Source organism: Ictalurus furcatus, chromosome 12 (genome assembly GCF_023375685.1).
Source record: "Ictalurus furcatus strain D&B chromosome 12, Billie_1.0, whole genome shotgun sequence".
Classification (NCBI taxonomy): Eukaryota; Metazoa; Chordata; class Actinopteri; order Siluriformes; family Ictaluridae; genus Ictalurus; species Ictalurus furcatus.
In genome coordinates, this window is record NC_071266.1 from 24,352,757 (window position 1) to 24,379,352 (window position 26,596).

The following is a 26,596-nucleotide window of genomic DNA, read 5'->3' on the forward strand; positions in this document are numbered from 1 at the left end:
AATAACCATTAACCTATATATATATATATATATATATATATATATATATATATATATATATATATATATATATATATATATATTTTAAAGTAGCAAATAAGTGTATCATAATTGACAAGTCGTGTAAGCTGTAGTCTACTAATAACCACTGAAAATATGAAACGGTGTGGGTTTTGCTGGTGGGAACCTCCGTCAGGTGACTGTAATCCTAAACTAAAGAAGCTCTCTTCTGTTTAGAGCTTTTTCTGTCCTTCATAACCCAATATTGCTGCATTAGTACTGAAATTCTCACTTAATGCAAATCATCTTCAACACACACATTATATTTTCACACACTTTTATTAATTATTATATTTTCCTTAATGCTATTCAGAGTATTTTAACATTACATCTAGTTAAAATAGACACAGCTCATTCATAAGTATACTGTGTAGAGATGGGTGTAAAATTAAAGGAAAAATCTGCTGCTCTGTTATTACGCTCTGGAGGTTTCCAACTGAGAGAATAACTTTTGAAAGAAAGTTACTGTTCATCCTTTCAGCACAATTTGAGAGACTTCCACAAGACAGCAGGAGAAAAACTACAGACATGATCTTACACCATGTTCTATTGATCTAGTGGTTAAGACAAGCTAAAAATACAACAATATTTTACAACGTGGAAGAAAATGAAATGTAATGGATTCTGTAAAAGATGCGCACGGTTCTTCTGTCAAAAAAAAAGCGCACAGCTATCTTGTATTTAAATTTAAAGCTGAAAGTGAATGTTTAATAATCACACTACAGGTAAATTTAATGTTAGCTGTTTTACAATATCAAATGTTCAGACTCATCGAGCTAAAATTATCCTACTTTCTTGAAAACACAGATATTTTCAGGCACAAATGCAAATAAAAAGCATTTCACTTTTCACAGATACACTTTTTTATCTGATTACAAGACGCATCAAACCATTTATGTATGTTACCATTTGCATCCCCCAGAGCAGCACAGTTCTCTCCAGAAGGGTCCTCTCTTTTCCAGTTGTCAGGCTGTTTTGGGTTGTTGCTAAACCAGAACCTTCACGGATACCAAAGACTGAATTCAGTTAATATTTTAAAGGAAAATTAAATGAGTTTGTACACCAGAAGTGTTCTAGTTATCAGGCTCATTTGGTCCCTCTGGAGCGCTTATATCAGAACCATAAAACAGTACATAAGAAACACTGTAAGCATTGTAGAGCTTTAAAAGGAACTGTAAAATGAGTTTAGAACACGGTTCTTACGTTACACCTGTCTTTACGGTCTGGTTGTTCACCCACATCCACTTTCCCTCAGTCTCCAAGTCATTCAGGCCAATCCAGTGTGTTTCTCCAATTTGTGAAGATACAAAATCCTAATGTAGAAAATAACAAGACACATAGCTTACACCTGTAACCAGTGCAAGTGGAATAGAAACAATATATATTTAAAAAATCATTGGAAAAGCTGGAGAGAACCACTACACTCACCTGTTCAGTTTGGCTGGTTATAATCACCAGGTGGCCTCCTTTCCCCACACAGTAATCTCGACTCTGCATCCAGTTCAGTTTCTCAGTGGAGAAGTAGTAACACTTTAAACCAAGAGACTTCCATCCTTCCTCACAAGGTTTACAGTTCTGATTAGCTTTTTTCAAGAACAGTTGAAAAAAAATAAATGAAATGAAACTTTGGAGAATTGTGCGTATATACTGTACACATTGCAAATCTTTTTACCATGCCAATGAAGCTACTTGAATCTCCAAAAGATCTGACAATTACAGGAAACATCCTGTTTCTCTGAAAACTATGTTACTGCCGTACACAGCATTTCCTAGATTTTTTATTTAAAACATACTGTACTTTACACAATGCATGATTTGACACTTGAGTTGAATAACAATAATAATGTGTTCCATTTATATATCACCTTACTAACATAAAAAGATCACTGTACAATTAAAAAACTATAAAGATTCAATTGATTCATTCACTTAATCCTAATTCTATCTTACTATCTATCTTTCTATCTATCTATCTATCTATCTATCTATCTTAGCCTGTTTTATAGTATTAAAAAAATACAAGTATAGCTACACCTATCATACATTATAAAGCCACTCTCCCCACCATAACCACTGCTAAGGCCACAATAAGATGTCTTGTGTGAGGGCTTTCCGGTGATGAGAGTACTGGGCGGGGGGGCCTTACCATTACATGCAGAGAGACGTTCATGAACATGCTGATACTTCATCTTCAGCATTTCATACAGTTGTTCTGTCTCTATACAAAAGAAAAGCGTTTCTGATCCAAAAGTGTTTTTTGATGATGGGAGAAAACGAGAGAAAAAGACCAAACCTACCATTACAGGCAGAGACGAGCTCATGATGCTTCACCTTCAGTTCTTTATACATTCTCTCTTTTTCTAATAAACAAGAAAAGAGAAGAGTTTGTTTTTTCAAGATTTCATTTCCTTTCTGCTTACTTAAAACTAATGTGTTAATGTAAAAAGGTTCTATTAAGCTTTTAATGAATCACCTGAGATCAAGTCTGATTTTAACTCATTAACCACAATAAAAAAAAACAGCATAAAGTGTGTACCGAATAAAAAATTAATATAACAGACAACAAATGCAATATTATATTAGATTAACAGTCAACTTGAATGTGATTATTTAATATATCATATATGGTGTTTAAAACAAAAACATGATCTTTTTACAAATCGGTAATCTAATGTCTACATGCCAACATTTTTCACTGTTGATCTGCTGCTTAAAATGTTTGAACATGTCTGAGTGCTGACCGGCATAGGAGAGAAAAAAAGGTGTTGGCAGGGGCATCAGTTTGAAAAGATGTGATGGTTGGGGTCTGGCCACTGTTAGGCCTCCAGTGTAGTTTGTTGTGCTCAAACCTCATGAAGTCAATTAAAAAAAATAAAAAACCCAAGTAATTTCACAAATGCCAGACACAACTTTGATATGACATTCAAGGCAAATGGAGTATGACATATGGTTTAGCTTGTCATGAACAGCAACTGAAATCTTATGAGCTGGTGGTGGCCATGCTGGTTGATTGGTCCAACTGTTGTTTTAGATGTAGAGAATAATGTCAATTAAAGCAAACCAAAATCCAACTTCCTTTGTTTAGCCACTGTGTGGTTATCAGCATTTTCAAATACAGCAAATGATTTTCATGAAATCTGGGAGATTAGATGCCTAAGAATGCCCTGTCTACTTTGTCCACCGAGTTTAATAAAAATCTGAGATCGTGTTCATGTCCATACAGGTGACACCATAAATTATATTAGACTGTGCAAAAGTCATAGACACATGCAAGGAAATGTTGTAGAGCAATGATACCTTCAAAAAATAATTAAATTAAATGTTTCTACATTAATATAAATATTCTAAAGAGCAGTAAACAGTAATAAATTAAACAAACTCGATATTTGGTGTGATGACCCTTTGCTTTAAAAAAAAAAAAATATATTAGTCTTAGGTACAGTTTGTGCCATTTTTTAAAAAAATGAGCTGTAAGTTTTACTGAACATCTTGCAGAACCAGCCACGGTTCTTCTGGAGACTTCAGCTGTTGCACTCGCTTCTTATTTTTGCAGCAAAAGACAGCAGCCTTCATAATGTTTTTTGTCTGAAAAGTGGTCTCTTACATAATACGCTGCCTTCTTTACTGACATACAAACGTTTTTCTGTAACATTTAATTTTGTGCTGGAAATCTAATGTTTTGAAACCTTCAACCCCAATTCCAAAAAACTTGGGACACTTTTCAGAAAAAATGAGGTAATTTTGAATTTGATGGTCGCGACACGTCTCAAAAAAGTTGGGACGGGGCAACAAAAGGCTGGAAAAGTAATTGTTACTAAAAAGAAACAGCTGGAGGTTAATTTTCAACAGGTCAGTAACGTGATTGGGTATGAAAAGAGTATCTTAGAGAGGTAGAGTCTTTCAGAAGTAAACATGGGCAGAGGTTCACCAATCTGTGAAAAACTGCATGTACAAAAGACTGAATATATCATCAAAAATATCTCATTAAAAACAGGCATGATTCTGTAATGGAAATCACTGCATGGGCTCAGAAACACCTCCAGGAACTCATTGTCTGTGAACACAGTTCACCGTGCCATCCACAAGTGCTGGTTAAAACTCTATCGTGCAAAGAAGAAGCCATATGTGAACATGATCCAGAAACGCTGCCGTCTTCTCTGGGCCAAAGCTCATTAAAATGGACTGAGGCAAAGTGGAAAACTGTTCTGTGGTCAGAAGAATCGAAATGTGAAACTCTTTTTGGAACCCATGGACGCTGCATCCTCTAAACTAAAGAGGACTAAAGAGGAGAGGGACTATCCAGCTTTTTATCAGCGCTCAGTTCAAAAGCCTGCATCTCTGATGGTAAGGAGGTGCATTAGTGCCTATAGAATGGGCAGCTTGAACATTTGGAAAGGCGACATCAATGCTGAAAGGTATATACAGGTTTAAGAGCAACATATTCTTCCATCCAGATTCCATCCCATCTTTGCTTCTGAGAGATTCCGCCTCTCTAAGATACTCTTTTTATACCCAATCATGTTACTGACCTGTTGCCAATTAACCTAATTAATTGCAAAATCTTCCTCGAGCTCTTTCTTTTTAGTAATACTAAACACTAAACACTTTTCCAGCCTTCTGTTGCCTCCGTCCCAATTTTTTGAGACGGTTTGCGGCCATCAAATTCAAAATTACCTTATTTTTCCCTTAAAATGGTACATTTCCTCAGTTTAAACATTTGATATGTTTTCTATGTTCTATTGTGAATAACATGGGTTTATTAGATTTGCAAATCATTGCATTCTGTTTTGTTTACATTTTACACAGCACCCCAACTTTTTTGGAATTAGGGTTGTAAACAGTTTTTTTCTGTTTTCGAAGTGCTTTGGGAAATGTTTTTTGTAGCTAACTGAGGTGATAGAATAAGCTGATAGAATGTGCAATCCATAAATGTTTCCCTTTGTGCTGAGAATACTGAAAACTATTAAGGTCATCATGCTATTATGTCGCTCTACCAGTGTGATCCATTACATAGGACTACCTATCAGCATTAAATATCGTTGGCTACGTGAATTGAGATACTGGAAGCACTTTTACATGTCTGTAAGTTCGAGGACCGGGACCTTTCGTGTACCTCCCGACCTACCGGATCACTACCCTCTTATTGTTCTGGGACCTGAACAGTTACGAATTAAGCACTGCATGTAAACTAATGCCTCTGGCCAGTGGCATTAATCCCACATATAAAACAACTGCAAGCTGCTGAAGCAAACAGGAAAACCTCAGAAGCTTCTTACCATTGGCTTTGTCTTCTAGCACCATCAGTGTGGCTGTGGCATTCTTATACTTCTCACTTAGTTTCTCACTGGAAACAACTTTTCTGTGATCTGTTAAACAAGAACACCAGAGCTAAAGTAATACATATATGAATAAAAGGTGCATAGGCATCCTATGTAATTATAGGTTTTTAGTCTAAATGGGTGGTACAGCGAATTCTTCTCACTTAACAATCAAATTAGGCAATTTATTGGGATTTGTTGAAATGAGAAGAACAAAGATTAAGATGACAAGCAATACTCACACAAGATCCCTATAGCACAGAGTGACGTTAAAGCACCAAGCATTAGGAGAAGACCAAGAACAAGTATAATGATCTTGTAGTCAAATCTGACTGATGAAGCTATATGATAAACACATTTGTTATCCATTCATGAAACATATTTTAGCTAAGTCAAACTGAGATAATCAGTATAATGATCAAGCAAACACATACCGGTGCATTGTCCTGGCTTTGGACGCCATTGCTGCGTATTCTCGTAATCATCCTCTGTTTCTTCGTCTGATAAGTGAAAACCTCTTATTTACAATGCTACCATATATCAAATTTCAACCATAACAAATTTAAATATTTACATATATTTAAACATATCAACATATATGATATCTACCTGTTGGAGAATTACGGTTTTCACTGTTATTCCTTTTGGAGAAGTCACAATTTTCATAAATGTCCATTTCCTTACCTCACTACTACTTTTCATTAGAGTCTTAACCTGTGTTCATAGTAGTAAGCCCAAGTGGTGAGAAAATATATAGCCAACAGCTAAAAAGTTCAATTAAATAATGCACTTATCAGTGTCTCAGGGTTAAACTGAACTCACTAAGGTCTGAAAATGATAGAAAGGAACTGTTGCATGTGCCTGCTGATATTTAAGTTCACAGAAAGGAAGTGGGCTTTTTATATTTCAATGCAGCATTCACGTGACAGTGGAGGGTGTGGTCAATTGTCAGATGTGATGGAGATGTGGACTGGGGTTCTACAATTCATTTCACTCCCTCAGCACTGTGTATCATTCATCATTCATATCTAGTAAGTGCTTTATCCTGATCAGGGTCACAGTGGATCTGGAGCCTATTCCAAGAAAACTTTCAAACAAAATACTGTATAATTGTATACCCTAATAAAGAACATCATATTTATAAGAAATGAAGTCAATGTCCAAAATGTAATTTTTTATTAGGCAAAGTATATGTTTTGACAGTTAAGTTCTTTCATCAAGGGAAAACTAAAACAGTTCCTGGTTTTGCTAGATGTATTTCTGTTGTGGTTTTTAACCCAGTATTGCTGCATTGGAAGTGAAATACGGGCATAATGCAAATCAATGTCTACAACAAACAACATTTCATTATTCTTGTTTTCCTTTATGGTATTTAAAGCAACATAACATTGCATCCAATTTTCTCTAATAGAAAATGCACACACCTCTGTCATATATCAAGGAGGTAACTCTGGATTTCATTTCCCAGCAGCCACTGCACCATATTACTGTCACATGATCACCTGCACCTGTATCACGTTTTTGTTTAACGAGCACTCACATGTATATATATAGTCACTATTTGCACTGCTTCTTTGTCTCACGTAATTGTCGATCCATGCTTTTGTCCACGCCTCGATGTTTAGTTTTGCCACAGTATTTTGCCTCATGTTACTGTGTCTTTGTTTTTTGTCTGTTTGTTCATTAAATGTTTGAAATCTGTGATTGCTTCCGCATCTACCTTTAGATAGGTGACAAATTATAGGAAGTCCCTGTTGCTCCATTATGCTCTGGGAGTATTCCACCCAAGAGAATAACTTTTGAAAGAGCGGTGTTTATCCTTATGCTGTGAGGTAAGGTCAACTAGCATGGCAGTGTGCAGCAGTGCTCAGCCAACAATAGAAGATTGTTTGGTTCAGTTGTGGTCAGTAATGTGATGTTCTTCTGTGTGTTTCATAGCTGTGGTAAATGATAAATATATAAATATGAATGACATGAATGACTCATCTTTGTAAGGTAACACCCCAGAGCGGCTGAGAGAAGCTTTCCTGAGCCGACCCAACCATGTTTTGAAGGCAGAAATTAAATTAGTTGAGGCAACACCGGCTTCAGAGCAGTCGTGTCCCTGCTCTGAGAAACAGAGGTGCTTTAGAGTGACCTAGTGTGAGTCCAGAAGGAGGGGGCTGAGAAATGTTTGGGTAGTCACAACTGGATACATAAGAGATGAGAACAACTGGAGTAAGGAACTTGATCAGGTAAAAAAAAAAAAAAAAAAAAAAAAGTAATAGCTGGAAATGTATTTTAATCTGTATTTTGGAAAAGTCAATGGTACGGGACTAACCCTGAAGCAAACACACCATAAAAATCCCAATCCTTAATTTATACAATTATTGATTGCTGTTGAAATATTCAAAATATTTACTGCATGATTTCTATTTTATCCTCCCTGTTCATGTGACTTGGATAAATAGATATGTATAACCTCAAACATAGGTTTAATTGCGCCTGGAAAACTATAGTTAGGATTTCCCCATACTAGATATATAGGATTCCTCCTTCAGGAGGAAACCTATTGTTATTGTTAGCATTCCTTTTCTACCTGTTAATATTATTCTCCTTATCTTCCTAAAGTGCCAAATAACTCACAATCTGAATGGTAAAAAGCTTTTAAATTTGGCACATTGATACTACAGGCCACGAGCAACTCCCACACCACAAATGGTCCACATGGACCTATAGGTGGCGTTACAGGCCACGCCTAAATCTACACCATTTCCACTCTGCGCCATAAGTCCAAAATATCTGAAAATTGGTATACATGCCTTATTTCTTATGGGGAACAAAAAATGCCATCGGGACCCATAAAATCACACTAAAACAGTGTACTGTTCGGCGCCACACTGTCACTTACTGTGCCTATTGTCCTGTTTTAGTAGTATTGTACTGTCCTGTGTTTTTAGCACACGTCTGCACGTGCACTTTATACAGAATGTGTAGATCTTATTTAGTTCTGTGTCGTCTCATGTGGTTAGTGTGTAGTTTTATGTAGCACCGTGGTCCTAGAGGAACATTGTTTCGTTTCACTGTGTACTGTACCAACTGTATTTGGTTGAAATGACAATAAAACCACTTGAACTTGAATTAGAGTTTTTAATCAGTTAATATATAACTGCACAATGGTGGATTCTTTCACTATTGCATGAATATGTGCTCTGTGATTTAGATTATGAAGCACACATTAAATTAAATTGACAGTATTTAAATGTCATAGTAATGGCGGGGGGAAATGATTTAATGAAAAAAAATGACAAGGTGTCAGATCTTTTTATTCATTTTAAATACAATAGAATTGTTATAGTACAAATATAAACAGGTTTAGTTGGATCTTTGTAATGTAATCAGTAATGGATCAATATAAAGGCCATGTTTTACAGAATATTGAGTAGTTTCTAAACCAATATTAAGAAAAATATTTGTTCCATAGTAGCTATTAATTATTTTTTATTAGTAAAACCATAGCAACCACAAATGGACTTTTTATTTTTACCATGGTTTATTTACACTAAAACCATAGTAAAGTCAATCTGCAAAAAAAAAAACAAAAAAAAAAAACATGGTTTCTGCATAAAATCCATTATCAAAGTTAATTTAAGGGATGTTTTTAAGGAGTAACCACAATCCTTAAGGTTAAATCCATGGCTTTGTCTGCGAGCGAACGTTATAAACCGGACCAAATGCGGACCTAAGTGGATGTTCGCCACGTCCGGGGGACGTCCCCTGTTTGCTGGGATGGCATCTCGCGTGGAGTTACTGAATGCTGAGGAAGAATTGTGTTTGTTGTTGATGATGTTTGTTAACAATACACTTCACTAAAACCCACAGTATGAAAAAAATAAGAGCAAAGAATCATATACGAATCACATAAAACCCAGTAAACCTTGAGATCATTACAACAAAATACAGCTATAAATATGAGAACACATAAAACTGAACAACCTCAATTTTTTTATTCATTTCCTTAAGATTTTTATTAAACATGGACATTTACTTTCATTAAATAGACGTATTATTTATTGTAGGCTCATTTTGTAAATGTTAGCAATTACTGTAAACATAAACTAAAAGTGGGAGCTTCCTACAAATGTCAATTCTCACATTTACAAAATTTTCATTATGGATTATTATCGATTAGTTGTTGCAGCTCTACAATAAAAAGTGAAAACACTTTGCCAGTCAGAAATTGACAATTGTGAAGTCTGGTATTGGGCATTGTGTTTTTGTTCCAGTCTGAAGATGGTAATAACTTTTTTCTCCCAGTTGGAATATAGGGTATTATGTTTTTTCACACACAGAAAGTGGGAATTGTATTTTCTTCCAGTCTAAAGATAAGATTTTACACAGTTGGAATGTAGGAATTGCATTTTTCCATATTCAGGGGTAGAAATGACTTTTTCCCCAGTCTGAGGTGAATTGTATTTTTTTCTTCCAGAAGATGAGAATTATGATTTTCCCCAGCTGGAATGTCAGAAATGAAGTTTATTCCAAGTCAGAAGGTGGGAATTATGTTTTTATGAGGGGAAAGGTGGGTAGATGTTCATAGGCTATTTTTCTGTCATTTCTTAAGGAGCTAAAACACGCAATGCATTAATTATCGTAACAAAACACAGGGCTTTGGAGTCAGGAAGTAGGTGCAGGAGCAATGTGTTTATTAACAAAGCAAGCAAACAAAACACAGGGAAAGCGGTCTTTACTGAACAAGACTACTAGATTAAACACGAGACTAAAGTCTAAGCATTACACAAGAACCGGACATGAAAACAAGACCGCTAGCATGCTACACGCATTCAAACATACGCGAGAACTCAGGAGACCTTCCAATGATACTGCACAACGGGGGCCACAACACGAGCGGTTTAAATGACAAACACAATCAAACTAAACCATGGCCACCTGGGGCAAATTAAAGACATCCTCTAACATAAACCAATACTCAAGCAGGAACTTCCACTTCACCCAGTTCAGTCACTAATCTGCGCGCCGCAGTGCCATCTGCCGGCGGTGGCGTAACAATTATTGTTTAACCTGGACTATGTTTTAATGGTTTTAAAATCAAACGCTTCGGGTTACTTTACATTCTATGAAAGGTTTAAGTTGAATACAATTCTGTGAGAAAGGGACGAGTTTAATTTAATCCGTGGAATGAGACTGGTTATAGAGGTGTGTGTGTGTGTGTACATAATATATACTATAATTGACATTAATAAAAAGGCTAATATTTTGAAACAAACAATTTAACTGCTTTCAGAACTAAATTTATTATTCCTATAAATTTATATATATATATATATTCCCATTATTCTATCATGAAAACACAATGTCCACTACAGAGGACACAAGTCAATGGGCGGGGTCTCAGGAGGATAAAGTGTTAGGTGCTAAAATTGAAAAACAAAATACATTTTATTTCAAAGCGATAACATTAGTGTCATGAGACGTCCACGAGTGAGATTAATAACAGTCATGACCTGCCCACAAGAAGAAAACTCACCAGGAACCTGTCGCATGCTAGCGTGAACTCGGCCTCAGACACGAGCGAGTCAAAGCGCTGAGGCGATTTTCTTTTTAACGTTCTGCTGAATTCTGTTTAACTTACAGCTGCAGTACTTTTGACTCTCTATCGCCATCTCTGTTTGAAACATAACTCTGCAAGTAACTTGCAATTTTATTATTATTATTGTTATTTTTATTTTTTTACATGGGTTGTGCTTTGGCACTGCTGTTCCGTGTGGATGAATCTGATGGTTTGAGTTATAGTTATCAGAATTGCCTGGTCTGCATATATTACGTGACTTTGGGCTTCTTTTTTTCTGAAGTTGCTTGAAAAAATCATGAGTTGCGGTTTTCGGTTGTTTTTGGGCTTGTTTTAAAAAACATGGCTGCTTATTAGGAAAATCTGACAAGTGACTCTATTCATTTATTTATTTATTTATTTATTTATTTATTTATGGTCTCTATTTTCCCCAATGCATTGACACTGTCTGATCACAGCCTCACAATAATAGCTGTAGTGCATTTCGCCCTCCCACAATTATTACAGGTTATAACAAACAAACAAAAAAACCAAGCATAACATACTCGTATATTCTAATTGTAGTTCTGATTCTAATGTAATCTCCATCTCTCTTCACATTCAGCTCGCAGGTGATCAGAGATGAGTGGATCGTGCCTGTCCTCCCTATAAGCCATGTGATGGTTTTTCTTTAAGTAAATTCTGTTGTTGCTTTTCATACTGCGTGGTTTTAGTTTAATATTTTACAGGCTCATTTATTGTGTCTGTTTTACACTGAGACCGTAACAGGCTAAATATTTATTTTCGTTTTAGCACGGGCTCTGTCGCGTTCCCTTTTTCACTGCATTCTCTCCACAGTTCGAGGTACCTTGGTTTTTAAATGAGCCGACTCAAAGAGTCGGTTCGTTTCCTAAACGGCACATCACTGGTAGTGAATCACTTTAACCGAAAGTGAAAGAGTTCTCAGCGTCTATTTTGTCGCTGTTGGAAAAGCAAAAAAAAAAAAAACAAACAAACAAACTCAGCACCAGGCAGAAACGGTGACATTAATGTCACACAACATGGACTGTAGACTAAACGTGAGTTATTTCTTTAACAGAAACGACTTTATATTTTATTGTCCTCGTGTAAAAACAGGACTAAGAGAACCAGGCCCGGACTGGACTTCGGGAGGAGGACCACTGCCCTGCTGTTTGTTTATTTATTAACACAACTTTTTATATATAAGTTTCTCTCTTTGATTAACATTCAGTGTTTGGGGAATTTAGATTTATTAGTGTGGAACAAACATAATGTGTTTTAAGATCTGGCTTCTACGGAAAAGGCCATGATTGTTTAATTTTTTCTGAGCTGTTATCTCCAGATCACAACTTAGTTTTCTTCTGATGTCCCTACAAAATGTTTTCTTTAACATTTATTTTACTTTTCAGTTCCACACAGCCATCATCAATATAGTGGGACAGTATGGAGGGGACTTGGTGGTGAAAAAATATGATATGGGAGGACCTTTTATATTTTCATGCTTTTGCGTTGCGTTCTCTCTTTGTACAAACAGTACTTCCGGTTTAATTTCTCTCTGGCAGCAGGGCAGTGGTTCAGACATACCACGTTCACAGTGGAGCGGTTCGTAGAGTTTTATTTTGATCTTGGACTCCAATATAAAGAAATAAAGGCAGTGGTTAGTTGAAGGTTTTCACAGTGCAGTTAAGCAGCAGCTTATCCTGAATTCTCGGTTATTATCCGCACGTCCTTTTTAGTTGCGCGGCTTTTAGACACTTAGCGGTAACAGCACCGAAAGCGGAAAACGAGCTCCTACACAACCAAAACAACTTCACTTTAAATACACAACAGTCATTTTAAATAAATAAGAAAGAAAACCAACACATAAGAGGGTTCATTTTTATATTTATGTTTTTACATTTAAAAAATGGGCAAAATCGATCAAGTTTAAAGAGATGCTATAAAGCATTAAGACAAATAAAAATACTTTTTTTTTTTTTTTTTTTTTTTACTAAAAACATGATTTAAGAAACATTATTATCCATCCATACATCCATCCATCTTCTATACTGCTTATCCTTCAGGGTCACGAGGAACCTGGAGCCTATCCCAGGGAGCATGGGGCACAAGGCGGGGTACACCCTGGACAGGGTGCCAATCCATCACAGGGCACAATCACACACACATACACATTCACACACCCATTTATACACTATGGACACTTTGGACATGCAAATCAGCCTACCAGGTACTCTAAAAGATGCATTTTTCCACATAGAAATATTGCCCTCTCACAGGAAGTCCCTGGGGTTTGCTTTTGGAGGCAATGCGTAAAAATATCGGGTTCTTTCCTTCAGGCTAGCTTTATCCCCTTACAAGTTCACAAAGTGCATGGATGTCATTCTGGTTCCATTGTGACTCCAGGACATCCGTGTACTAAACTACCTGGATGACTGGTTAATTCTAGCATGGTCCAGGGAACTGGCGATTCAACATCGAGATGTTGTTCTCAACCACATGAAGAGCTTGGGGTTCAGGTTGAACCTCAAGAAAAGTATGCTTTCTCCAGTGCAGTGGACAACTTTTCTATAGGTTATAAGGATTTTACTACGTTGAGGGCATTTCTATCCCCAACATGCATAGGGTCTATTGTATCAAAATTTGCCTATTACCCAAAGACAATTGATAAACAGATACTCACATACGTTAACCAGTTGAAGGACGAAAGTAAGACACCAGGCCCGTGAGTGAGGAGAGGCAAGGGTCCAAATTTATTGTTGCATGAGATCACACAGTTGAGACATCCTAAGGATGATCTAAAAAACCAGAGCTGATGCTCTTCTATTTTACAGTTTTCTTAGGGTCAGGATGACCCAGACATCAATATGTTTAGAGTTAGCTGTCCCAGGAACACCATTACGTACATCAATTGGCACTGTTGAGCGACCCTTATCACGCAGGTGCAGTTCCGGCTCCAAAATATATTTTGTCTTGTTCCACTCTTTTTAAAAATAACTTGATCTTGTCTGTGTCGCTTCATGACTGGATTTTCGTCGAGAAAGGACACTTTCAAACACACCATCTCTACATTATGAGTAAATTTTATGTTTGCTCTACATTTCTTTTTTTTTCTTTTTTATAGTGCTTGCATGTACATTACCCTATAATAGTTTTTCATGAAACAGAATATTAAACAGATTAATTTCTGTTTTCTGCATACACACCAGGCCTCTGTGTGTGTGTGTGTGTGTGTCTCTTAGTTGACCTTCTGCCTGCATGCAGACGTCCTCCACCTACGCTCTGAGGCCTACCGCACTAATCAAATACATGTATTGTTATCCCCCTGCGCCTTGCTTATCTGTGTGTTGTGTCTTAGGTGAACATCCGTTCTTACAGTCCACCAGCCCAGTGAATTCTCAGTAAGATTACATATTACTCATACTAGGTCTCCCTCGTGTTTATTTCATGTATATTTTATATACAACAGGTCAATCCTATCAACATTGAGCAAGATAATGCTGGATCTCGGCATCCCCTCCTGTTAAGGCGTATGGTAGCAGCCAACGTCATACCGTTGGGCCTATTGCACAGGATCCTATTGTACAGGATTCCGCTTCAGTGGTGGCTGAAAATTCGGGGGGTTTCATCCAAGGACGATACCTCTGTGAGTAATCAGTGTCACGCGGTGATGCCTACGTACTCTGAGAATTTGGAGGTGTCCTGGGTTTCTAACCTTGGGTCACACTCTAGGACTATTTCCTTTTCACAAGACGGTAATGACACATACCTCCCTCACGGGCTGGGGCACGGTCTTAGACGGCAGTCCAGCTCATGGTCTCTGGAGCGGCACTCATCTGGAGTGGCATATAAATCACCTAGAATTGCGGCCCGTGTTTCTAGGATCATGTGTTAGTTGTGACAGATAACACAGCGGAGGTTCTTGCAAATAATTCTTCTCTGGGCGGAAGGAAAAGTTTGTCAGTGACTACAATGTATATTCTAGGCAACTGGAATGTGGGGGCAGACATCCTGTTGAGGCAGGGGCTGATGCTCAGGAATTGGAGGCTCCATCCACAAATGGCGGAGTCCATATGGCAGAGGTTTGGCCACACGGAAGTGGATGTGTTCACGTCCGAGGGGACAACGTATTGCCCGCTGTGGTTTGCCCTCACTCCTCCCACACCATTGGGGCTGGACGTCATGGTGCACACATGGCCAAGGTCACATCTGTACATTTTCCCCGTGATCGCTCTGCTCCCACAAGCTCTAGAGAGAGTTCGCCAAGTCTGTCTATGTCGGCTGCTAGTAGCACCTTATTAGCCAGCTCGAATATGGTTCTCGGAGATAACATCCCTGCTGGAGGGCACTCCTTGGGAGATTCCCATCCGCAGGGATCTACTGTCTCAAGCCAGAGGGCTGATTTATCACCCTCGGCCGGAACTATGGAAACTGTGGGTCTGGCCCCTGCGGGGCACCAGCTCATAGATTCTGGACTTGCAATTGAGGTTGTAGAGTCCATGTTGAACACTAGAGCACCATCCATGAGGAAGTTGTATGCGCTCAAGTGGCGACTTTTTGTCTTATGTTGTGAGGAATGTCAGCTAGACCCACTGAATAATAGCTACAGTCTGCACAATAGCTACAGTCCTGGAACTTTTACAAGGACGTTTCGCAGCAGGGTTGACTCCTTCTACATCAGGGTCTATGTGGCCACCATTTTGGCCAACCACTCCCCTATCGATGGAGCCTCTGTGGAGCAGCATCCTCTAACCTCGAGGTTTATGCATGGTGTCAGGCAGTTGAGGCCCATCTGCAGACCATGCATACCTCCACACACACACACACACACACACACACACACACACACACACACACACACACACACACACAAAAGATTTTATTTTAGGAGCAACATTTTCTTTAGTTGAGAGATGTGAAAGATTTTTCCCCCAACTTTACCTGTGTGTTTGTTTTGTGTTTTCTAGGAGTGTAAGTAATTCCAGCAGAAGCCATCAGCATCTTCAGGACTCAGCTGTGTGTCCACGAGCTGTCTGTGTATACACTAATATTCAAACATGGAGACCCCTGACCTGGACACAGATGATGTGACTCCACCCTCAAAAAACCAGTAAGCTACCATGTCCTAGTATTTTAGTCATTAAATGTTCATATCTGAAATATGTAGTGAGTTTATATGAAAATAATAATTGAACAAAAATTTATACTAAGCAGGAAAACTTAGCAGTCATCACTTGAAAAAACTGCTAGATTCTGTTGATTGTAAGTAAAATGATGTCCTTATGAAAATTAAGCATACAGTCGAACAGTAAAGAGGCATGAGACAATTCACTAAAGCCACCATACGAGACATATCCCCATACAGGCTTCATAAGACGTTACTGACGAGACGGTGTTTACACAAATCAAACCACTGCAATATCAGTACAATAGGGGCGTTAAACTCAAATTCTGCCTGAGCCACTTCAGCATTTTTGTGAGACCCTGAAGGGCCATAATCAAAGATTATACATTTTTTCCTCACATTTATCATTTATTATATAAGGTGCAATTTGTCCCTTATTATTAACATGTAATCTTGATCTTTTTCAGTGAAGCTGTCATAAAGCTATTTCATGGCACCATTATAAATGTACAAAGATTGTAAATTGAGGAGCAAATTGTTTTCAGGGATAAAACACAGACAGGGCATCATTTGGGTACTCTGTGTATTTTATTTAGTATATTTCTTGATCAAGCTATTAATTTGTGGTTACGTGAGTGAGACTTACATCAAGTGCAGCACACAGGCGTTTATTTAACCCTCATTTCAGACTGTGGTCAAGCCAAACCGTGATAGAAACTCCAGTGCACTCATACAAAGGTTTATGAAAACTACCTTCAGATGGCTACACTTTGGACATCTGCTGTGAATTCTGGACAGTTTGAAAATGTTGAGCAGTAGTGTACTACGAGCCATTTCAGTGTTATTTTTTCCAAGTTCACGCAGGCCAAATGGAACAAGGCTGTGGACTATTAAGTAAGCATGCTTTGAGGCAGTTAGGTTTCCACTCACAAACTTCCTGCTCTGTATGCTACGACCTCTGCTGCTGCTGCCTAGTGTGTAAGGAGAGGTAGAGGTCATAACAAATATTAAACAGAAATATCACGATATACGTTATGATACAATCTCTCACTGTATTCTGTATCCTGATTATTGAGACAATGAAATTCTGTCTCATGTCCACTCTATAATGTTGTACAGTAAACTCCAGAGAAAGAGATCAGACTCACCGGAACCCAGCTGTGTCTCCATGAAGAGTGATGCGTCTATGGAGTCTCCATGGTACTTTAAAAATGGAAACCCCTCATCTGTACACAGGTAATATCTCATAGTTCTCATAGTTAAAGTCACAGTTAATAGCTGTGCTACACATTCATTAGCAGCTATTTTGATTTATATTTTAGTTTCTTGGTCTTTAGTGATACTACAGAACTTTATGAAGGTCAAAATGTCTTACAGGTAATGCCTTAAATGCAAAAGCAAGAAATGCTAATATAAGCAAAACAAACTATAAGAAACAATATGTAATGACACTAAAACTTACTACTACTACTACTACTAATAATAATAATAATAATATGTGGAGTCATGTGGGCCGGGAATCGAACCGCCAACCCTACGATTAGTGGAAAACCCGCTCTACCACCTGAGCCACAGCCACTAAAAATAATCATCATCATCGTCATCACCACCACGGTTGCTTGGACATGTCTCCATGAAGAATGATGTGTCTGAATATTTCTGTAAAATATAATAGAAAATGGAGACTCTTTATATGAACACAGGCACTGATTATTTACCATAAATCATATAACTAACATTACAGTATTTATTAATAATAATAATCAAAATCAGCATTTTCCTCAATTTAAACATTTTACCTCCAAAAATCATGTCAGTAGGTCTACTGATAACTAAATTGTCCCTACAGGTGATTTACTGAATCCCATCCACAGTGTAGTATAATTCTGGATAGAGTTACAGATTTTTATACCTGTGGACCTTTCTAGCAGGTTTTTAAAATAATAATTATCTGTATTTGCATTTAGGACACATTATCTGTTCATTCTGAATGATGTCCTCATGTTCTGTTACAACCATAATGACCATATACAGTCCCCTCCACAAGTATTGGAACAGCGAGGCCAATTCTTTCTCTTTTGCTATACACTGAAGACATTTGGGTTGGAGATAAAAGATGAATGAGACAATAGACCAGAATTTCAGCTTTCATTTCCTGCATGATAAGGTGCCATGTTCTAAGTTATTTAACACATCTAGATGTAAATAATATAGAAAACCTAAATTTAAAACGGACTCATTTTTTCTCCAGGTCCACAATGTTGGTGGTGTTGTATTTAGCACTGTGTTTTCTAAATATTAATGCTCTTACTACAGTTATTTGACTAAAATTAGGGCTAAAGTTTAGACTACAGTATTAAAGTGGTGAAAGTTATTGTCTTTAACAGCTACAGTTTTTATTCGCAGTGTTCTACAGAAGTCGGGAGACAGAAGAGAAAAGAACGTCATCACAGCTACAGGGTAAGATCAAAACCAGCAACATGACTGTGACACTGACGCGCTGGTATTATAAACATCTCTGCTGTTATTTCCTGCAGAGTGATTAGATTATAGAAAACATACCGTAGAATACGGCAAATACACAGTGAGAACATCATAAAGAACGGTTATCTGTGGTAACCAGTCCGAAAAAAATGTGATCTTAAACTCTAATAATTAGACCCCATGTCTCACCCTGTCTTTTTACTTCACCCTGTCACAGACACGACCCAGAACCTGCTGCTGTAAATGAGTTCCAGCAAAAGTTCAAATTAAATCTGAAGAAGAAATTTCAGTGTTTAAATGGAGTGATGATAAACCCGGAAAACCGAACACTCCTGAATGAGATCTACACAGAGCTCTACATCACAGAGGGAGACAGTGGAGACGTCAATAAAGAACATGAGGTGAGACAGATCGAGGCAGCATCCAGGAGAACAACAACAGAGGAAACACCAATCAAATGCAATGAAATCTTTAAGCCCTTACCTGATCAAGATGAACCCATCAGAACTGTGCTGACAAAGGGAGTCGCTGGCATTGGAAAAACAGTGTCTGTGCAGAAGTTCATTCTGGACTGGGCTGAAGGGAAAGCAAATCAGGATGTCCACCTCATTTTTCCACTTCCTTTCAGAGAGCTGAATTTGATGAAGGACCAGAAACTGAGTCTGATGGATCTCCTTCATTTCTGTTTTAAGGAGACAAAAGAAACAGAAATGTCCAGTTTGGAAAAGGTTCTGTTCATTTTTGATGGATTGGACGAGTATCGTTTTCCTCTGGATTTCCAGAACACCGAGAAAGTGTGTGATGTAACTGAATCAGCATCAGTGCATGTGCTGCTGATAAACCTGATCAAAGGGAATCTGCTTCCCTCTGCTCTCATCTGGATCACCTCCCGAACCGCAGCAGCTGCTCAAATCCCCTCTGAGTGTGTCCATCGAGTCACAGAGGTACGAGGGTTCAATGACCCACAAAAGGAGGATTACTTCAGGAAGAGGATCAGTGATCAGAGCCTGGCCAATAACATCATCACACACCTGAAGTCATTAAGAAGCCTCTACATCATGTGCCACATCCCAGTCTTCTGCTGGATTTCAACCGCTGTTCTAGAGAGAATGTTGGATGAAGCAGAGAATGGAGAGATCCCCAAGACTCTGACTCAAATGTACACACATTTCCTCATCATTCAGACAAACATCATAAGAGAAAAGTACTCAAAGAAGCAGGAGAGTGGTGAAGAAATTCTTCTCAAACTGGGACGACTGGCTTTTCAGCAGCTGATGAAAGGCAACCTGATCTTCTATGAGGAAGACCTGAGAGGGTGTGGCATCGATGTGAGAGAAGCAGCAGTGTACTCAGGTGTGTGTACGCAGATCTTCAGAGAAGAGTTTGGACTTCACCAGAGTAAAGTGTACTGCTTTGTTCATCTGAGCATTCAGGAGCATCTCGCAGCTCTGTATGTGCACCTGACATTCATGATGGAAAAGAGAAATGTTCTTAAACAGTCCTCTGACCAGTTGACTGAAGAAATTACAATCTCAGCTGTCCACAAGAGTGCTGTAAATCAGGCCTTAAAGAGTCAGACTGGACATCTGGATCTTTTCCTCCGGTTTCTTCTGGGTCTCTCGCTGGAGTCCATTCAGAAACTCTTACATAGCTTAGTATCACATACAGGAAGTAGCTCCCAGACAGGACAGAGGAACACAGTACAGTACATTAAGATGAAGATCAATAGAGATCTTCCTACAGAAAAATCCGTCAATCTGTTCCACTGTCTGAATGAACTGGGGGACAATTCTCTAGTGGAGGAAATCCAACTCTACCTGAAATCTGGAAAACAAAGTGAACTCTCTTCTTCACAGTGGTCTGCTCTGGTGTTTGTCTTACTGACATCAGCAGAGGATCTGGAGGAATTTGACCTGAGTAAATATATCTCTACAGATAAAATTAGAGATGAGATTCTTGTGAAGGTGATGCCTGTGATTGCAGCATCCAGAAAAGCAATGTAAGTAAATCTGAATAGAACTGTTCTACTGTTACAGTGTTAAGAGAACAAATCAAATGTCTTAGCTGTTCAGATGAATCTAACTCTTCATGACATTTTAGACTTTTTCTTATCTCCTCTTATGAACATTTAAGATCAGACTCTTGCTTTCCCATTTGGTGTCCCGGATCTTATACTCCATGTTTATACAATGTGTGTGATGTACGCAGCTGAAAACTCCCACCAAGCCGAATCTGAACAGCTCCGACTGTGTGGGACTTTAGTCTAACGGATCTTTGTGCTTTTGAAACTGAGAAGTTGCAGTGAAAGGTTTGAGGACTTGTTTGATAATTTGCATTACTGTTAGTTCATTACGTATTATTTCCTTCAGTATCAGGTGTGATACAATTCAAGAACGTGGTTGGTCAGCTCTGGCCTCAGTGCTCAGCTCAGAAACCTCCACTCTGAGAGAACTGCATCTGACTGTGGATACACTGCATCTGACAGGGAGTAAACTAGGAGACTCAGGAGTGAAGCGTCTCTCTGCTCTATTGGAGAATCCCCATTGTAAAGTAAAAAATCTGAAGTAAGATCATCTCTCTGAGAGACACAGTAACTCACTAAAAGCTGCAGTTAATAGTTGTGTGCAGTTCTGTTTTTTCAGTTAAATCAGTACAACATACAGAACAAATATATTAGTCATTAAACATATCACTTGTGCAATAATAGTAATAATTAAATGCACTTAGATATGTGTATAAAATACATTTAAACAGAGAATAAAAAAAAAAAACCTGACTCATTACTTTTAGCATAAACTGTCAATAGTTATACACCATAATTGGTCAGTAGGGATGCACCGAAATGAAAATTCTTGGCCGAAATTGAATATAATGAAAAACTTGTCAGAATACCGAACACGTTTTTTCATGTTTTTTCCATTTATTTTGCCATTTTTTTCACCATTGCATAAATTAAATAGTCAAAATGTGCTTTTTACTATTTTGTCTTGCTTTTCAAAGAAAGAAATCTATTACAAAAACTACAATTTCAAAATATTTATTTAACACTGAACATTTTTTTAAATTCCAGCAGGTATAGGCTATCAACAAGGCACAATATAACTTTAAATAAATAAATTAGTTAAATAAAAATATTTTGATGTGGTCATCTTTGAGCCCCCCTTGAATAGCCGATGTTAGGCCTGTAACTGACTGCTGAAAGAATGTAACAGTCTGTAGCCTACAACTAAAAAGTGCATTAAAAATGCATTGACGAGTGCAAAAAATGGTTCTATTCGGTTATATAGGGTTCAGGTCCCTGTACACCTCGCGGAGTATTATAGTAGATGTAGTATAGTTAGATACGTTGTTAATGTTATGTTCCTTGATAGATTTAATAGTTTAAACTATAGATTAGTTCATTTAGTCCCTGCTGGTTTTTCCGCTCCCAGTCCATAGTACTAGTTCATGTTTCTTGTTTTGTGTTGTGACCCTGTTTTCTGTGACCGCGACTTTGTTTCCTGCGACCGCGACTTTGTTTCCTGCTTTGCCCTGTTTATGCCTGTTTGCCGATAACCCGACCCTTTGCCTTTTTTTGCCAAAAGTTTTTTTGGTTTACGATTTGGATTTGTCTGCCTGCACTTAAATAAATATGTCTTTATCTGCTTCCGTACTCTACACCCTTATGTCTCGCGAAGTGACAGAAACGTGCTCCGGAACAGGATCAAAACAAACCCACGTGTCCACAGTAAACATCCAAAGAGCACATAGCTCGTGCACGTAGCTCGTGCATGCACGCGCCCCCTCATCGAGGTCGTGACATTCACGCACCTCACTCTGGCTGCTAGGCTATTTGGTCATCAAACACGTCATTGTTCGGTCAAATTTATTCTGCCTTTTCACTTATTTGGCCGAACACCGAAAATGCTTTTTTTGAAATTTTCAGCCGAATAATTCCGGTTGCCGAACATTCAGTGCATCCCTATTGGTCAGTATTAATAATATCTTGTGATTAGACAAAAGAAGGAAGACAGTCCAACATAACAGACACATCATCTTTACAGTAAGTTTTAAACCAAAATGAAAATGTGTTGATGAAGAGTGTGTCATTGTGTCTCTGCAGGTTGCAGTGTTGTCGTGTCTCAGATGAAGGCTGTGCTGCTCTGGCTTCAGCTCTGAGATCAAACCCCTCACACCTGAGAGAACTGTATCTGTCTGGGAATAATCTAGGAGACTCAGGAGTGAAGTGTCTCTCTGCTGTACTGGAGAATCCTCACTGTAAACTGGAGATACTGAGGTAAGATCATCTCTCTGAGAGTCACATGACCTGCTCCTCAGTAAGACACATTCTCTAATAGTGAGACTTATGGGTTTGTATTGGCTTACTTTTTCAAATATTTTTAAATAAATGGCAATAATATAAAACATCTGATATTCACAAATTTTCTCAGTGGTGCTCTTAGTCCCTGATCTAGTGAACTAGCATGAGGATGTGTTTTTGATAGAAACTCCAAAGCACTTCTATAAGTCACTCTGGATAAAGGGGTCTGATAAACGCAGTAAACATGTTTAAAATAAGCAATTTAAACTCAGCAGAATATTCCAGATATAATATTACAGTAATCCATGCAGATTATAAATTAAGGCAAAATTATAATGGTTAAGTCTATGGGTTACTGATCAGAAGGTTGGGCCCTTGAGCAAGGCCCTTAACCCTATCTGCTCCAGGGGAACTGTATCATGGCTGATCCTGCACTCTGACCCAAACTTCCTAACAAGCTGGGAAATGTGAAGAAAAGAATTTCACTGTGCTGTAATGTATATGTGACAAATAAAGGTTTCTTCTTATGTATAAATGTACACACACTCAGGAGCACGAGTAGAATAAGAATTAAGAGGATTTTCATGAAAATTTCTTGTGTAAACGCTCGTACAAACGATTTACACACAAACCCGTACATATCCAGTTTTATGAATGAGGCACATTGTTAATTAGAATAAACAGATGATATTAAATCCTCATGTCATTCTGAATAATAAAATCCCACACATCATCTTTAATGTAATGAAAATGTGTTGATGAAGAGTGTGTCATTGTGTCTCTGCAGGTTGGAGTGTCGTGGTGTCTCAGATGAAGGCTGTGCTGCTCTGACTTCAGCTCTGAGATCAAACCCCTCACACCTGAGAGAACTGGAGCTGTCTTATAATAAACTCGGAGACTCAGGAGTGAAGTGTCTCTCTGCTGGACTGGAGAATCCTCACTGTAATCTGGAGATACTGAAGTAAGATCATCTCTCTGAGAGTCACATGACCTGCTCCTCAGTAAGACACATTCTCTAATAGTGAGACTGAAGCAGAGGTTTTAGGTTCATCATCATTGTCCTGAGGAGGAAGATTGTTTCTTTTCACTGCACACTGATGATCTGTCACAGAGTCTTTGGGTCAGATGTACGTATGCGAGAAGCTGCAGCACAAAACGTGACTTGATGCGACTGCAATGTGTCTAAAATTACTGTGAAATTTACTACAACACTGTAACTAATCACACACACTGCAGCTCAGACACAAACTAAATACACTGTGTGTGAGCTGTAGGGTTTAAAAGTAGCAGGGAAATGGTGCAAATGATCTCAAAATAAAGAATTTTTAAATTCAAATGAGAAGTTAATGTCATAGAACATAAACGGTACAAAAAAAATGTAAATCAAACATTGGTTTTTAAATAAAAATGAGTCACTATGAAAAGGGTTGCCAGATCTGCTTTACAGAAGCAGTCCAATGGACTTCACTATAAATTTATCAGTCTCACACTTACTTACTTTTTTCCCTCTGGGGAACACAGGCCACTGACGACCTTCCACCATCTTTCACAGTTGTTCGCTAACCTCTCCAGTTGTTTTCACTCCTTTAGACCTATCAACACCCAAAGTATTATTTTAATGACTTTGGGGGTCATTTTTCGATCTTTTAGTAAAGTTGTGTGTAAATGTTTGCGTGAGTCAAACCCAACTCGAATTTTCCACCGGATTTACAAAAGTCTCTGAAACTCTGATTTTCTTCGCACTCGTTTTAATGATTAGTTTTATTTGTCTTAATTTATGGGTTTGTATTGGCTCACTTTTCCAAATATTTTTAAATAAATGCCAATAATATAAAACATCTGATATTCACAAATTTTCTCAGTTGTGCTCTTAGTCCCTGATCTAGTGAACTAGCATGAGGATGTGTTTTTGATAGAAACTCCAAAGCACTTCTATATGTCGCTCTGGATAAAGGGGTCTGCTAAACACTGTAAACATGTTTAAAATAAGCACTTTAAACTCAACAGAATATTCCAGATATACAATTGCAGTAATCCATGCAAATTATAAGTTAAGGCAAAATTATAATGGTTAAGTCTATGGGTTACTGATCAGAAGGTTGGGCCCTTGAGCAAGGCCCTTAACCCTATCTGCTCCAGGGGCGCTGTATCATGGCTGATCCTGCACTCTGACCCAAACTTCCTAACAAGCTGGGAAATGTGAAGAAAAGAATTTCACTGTGCTGTAATGTATATGTGACAAAGACAGGTTTCTTCTTATGTATAAATGTACATACACTCAGGAGCATGAGTAGAATACGAATTAAGAGGATTTTCATGAAAATTTCTTGTGTAAACGCTCGAACAAATGATTTACACACAAACCCGTTTATATCCAGTTTTATAAATGAGGCACATTGTTAATCAGAATAAACAGATGATATTAAATCCTTATGTCATTCTGAATAATAAAATCCCACACATCATCTTTAATGTAATGAAAATGTGTTGATGAAGAGTGTGTCATTGTGTCTCTGCAGGTTGGAGTGTCGTGGTGTCTCAGATGAAGGCTGTGCTGCTCTGGCTTCAGCTCTGAGATCAAACCCCTCACACCTGAGAGAACTGGATCTGTCTGGGAATAAACTCGGAGACTCAGGAGTGAAGTGTCTCTCTGCTGGACTGGAGAATCCTCACTGTAAACTGGAGATACTGAAGTAAGATCATCTCTCTGAGAGTCACATGACCTGCTCCTCAGTAAGACACATTCTCTAATAGTGAGACTGAAGCAGAGGTTTTAGGTTCATCATCAATGTCCTGAGGAGGAAGATTGTTTCTTTTCACTGCACACTGATGATCTGTCACAGAGTCTTTGGGTCAGATGTACGTATGCGAGAAGCTGCAGCACAAAACGTGAAAAACCCTATCTGCTCCAGGGGCGCTGTATCATGGCTGATCCTGCACTCTGACCCCAACTTCCTAACAAGCTGCGAAATGTGAAGAAAAGTATTTCACTGTGCTGTAATGTATATGTGACAAATAAAGGTTTCTTCTTATGTATAAATGTACACACACTCAGGAGCACGAGTAGAATAAGAATTAAGAGGATTTTCATGAAAATTTCTTGTGTAAACGCTCGTACAAATGATTTACACACACACCCGTTCATATCCAGTTTTATAAATGAGGCACATTGTTAATTAGAATAAACAGATGATATTAAATCCTCATGTCATTCTGAATAATAAAATCCCACACATCATCTTTAATGTAATGAAAATGTGTTGATGAAGAGAGTGTCATTGTGTCTCTGCAGGTTGTATAATTGTGATATCTCAGATGAAGGCTGTGCTGCTCTGACTTCAGCTCTGAGATCAAACCCCTCACACCTGAGAGAACTGGAGCTGTCTAGGAATAATCTAGGAGACTCAGGAGTGAAGTGTCTCTCTGCTGTCCTGGAGAATCCTCACTGTAAACTGGAGATACTGAGGTAAGATCATCTCTCTGAGAGTCACATGACCTGCTCCTCAGTAAGACACATTCTCTAATAGTGAGACTGAAGCAGAGGTTTTAGGTTCATCATCAATGTCCTGAGGAGGAAGATTGTTTCTTTTCACTGCACACTGATGATCTGTCACAGAGTCTTTGGGTCAGATGTACGTATGTGAGAAGGTGCAGCACAAAATGTGACTTGATGCGACTGCATTGTATCTAAAATTACTGTGAAATTTACTACAACACTGTAACTAATCACACACACTGCAGCT

General features: G+C 38.2%; 2 protein-coding genes across 6 annotated transcripts in view; one reads left to right on the forward strand and one right to left on the reverse strand.

Moving 5' to 3' along the window:
- Nucleotides 1-26,596, forward strand: part of LOC128616074 (NACHT, LRR and PYD domains-containing protein 12) — a 67,813-nt gene that overhangs the window by 29,018 nt on the left and 12,199 nt on the right. The window contains exons 1-12 of one of the 4 annotated variants that reach the window (XM_053638570.1): nucleotides 11,843-12,005; nucleotides 13,011-14,302; nucleotides 14,414-14,590; nucleotides 15,912-16,054; nucleotides 17,189-17,305; nucleotides 18,476-18,529; nucleotides 18,771-20,552; nucleotides 20,923-21,117; nucleotides 22,656-22,829; nucleotides 23,641-23,814; nucleotides 25,373-25,546; nucleotides 26,146-26,319. In XM_053638570.1, coding sequence (XP_053494545.1) covers nucleotides 16,002-16,054; nucleotides 17,189-17,305; nucleotides 18,476-18,529; nucleotides 18,771-20,552; nucleotides 20,923-21,117; nucleotides 22,656-22,829; nucleotides 23,641-23,814; nucleotides 25,373-25,546; nucleotides 26,146-26,319 — 2,897 coding nt within the window. In that variant the 5' untranslated portion in view covers nucleotides 11,843-12,005; nucleotides 13,011-14,302; nucleotides 14,414-14,590; nucleotides 15,912-16,001. Of the gene's footprint in view, nucleotides 1-11,842; nucleotides 12,006-13,010; nucleotides 14,303-14,413; nucleotides 14,591-15,911; nucleotides 16,055-17,188; nucleotides 17,306-18,475; nucleotides 18,530-18,770; nucleotides 20,553-20,922; nucleotides 21,118-22,655; nucleotides 22,830-23,640; nucleotides 23,815-25,372; nucleotides 25,547-26,145; nucleotides 26,320-26,596 lie in introns of those variants that run through there. The other 3 variants (XM_053638571.1, XM_053638569.1, XM_053638572.1) reach the window with 3 other exon arrangements.
- On the reverse strand, nucleotides 236-8,390 carry LOC128616078 (C-type lectin domain family 6 member A-like). 2 transcript variants are annotated; one of them, XM_053638577.1, is made up of 5 exons: nucleotides 5,337-5,438; nucleotides 2,207-2,420; nucleotides 1,489-1,643; nucleotides 1,264-1,373; nucleotides 236-1,058 (listed from the first exon to the last, which is right to left on the reverse strand). In XM_053638577.1, the coding sequence occupies exons 2-5, from the start codon at nucleotides 2,379-2,381 to the stop codon at nucleotides 902-904; spliced, it is 597 nt and encodes a 198-aa protein (XP_053494552.1). In that variant the 5' UTR covers nucleotides 2,382-2,420; nucleotides 5,337-5,438; the 3' UTR covers nucleotides 236-901. The 2 variants fall into 2 exon arrangements, with proteins under 2 accessions (XP_053494552.1, XP_053494553.1); XM_053638578.1 differs by lacking the exons at nucleotides 236-1,058; nucleotides 1,264-1,373; nucleotides 1,489-1,643 and adding exons at nucleotides 5,621-5,719; nucleotides 5,813-5,878; nucleotides 5,988-8,390 and having other exon boundaries at nucleotides 1,762-2,420; nucleotides 5,337-5,426.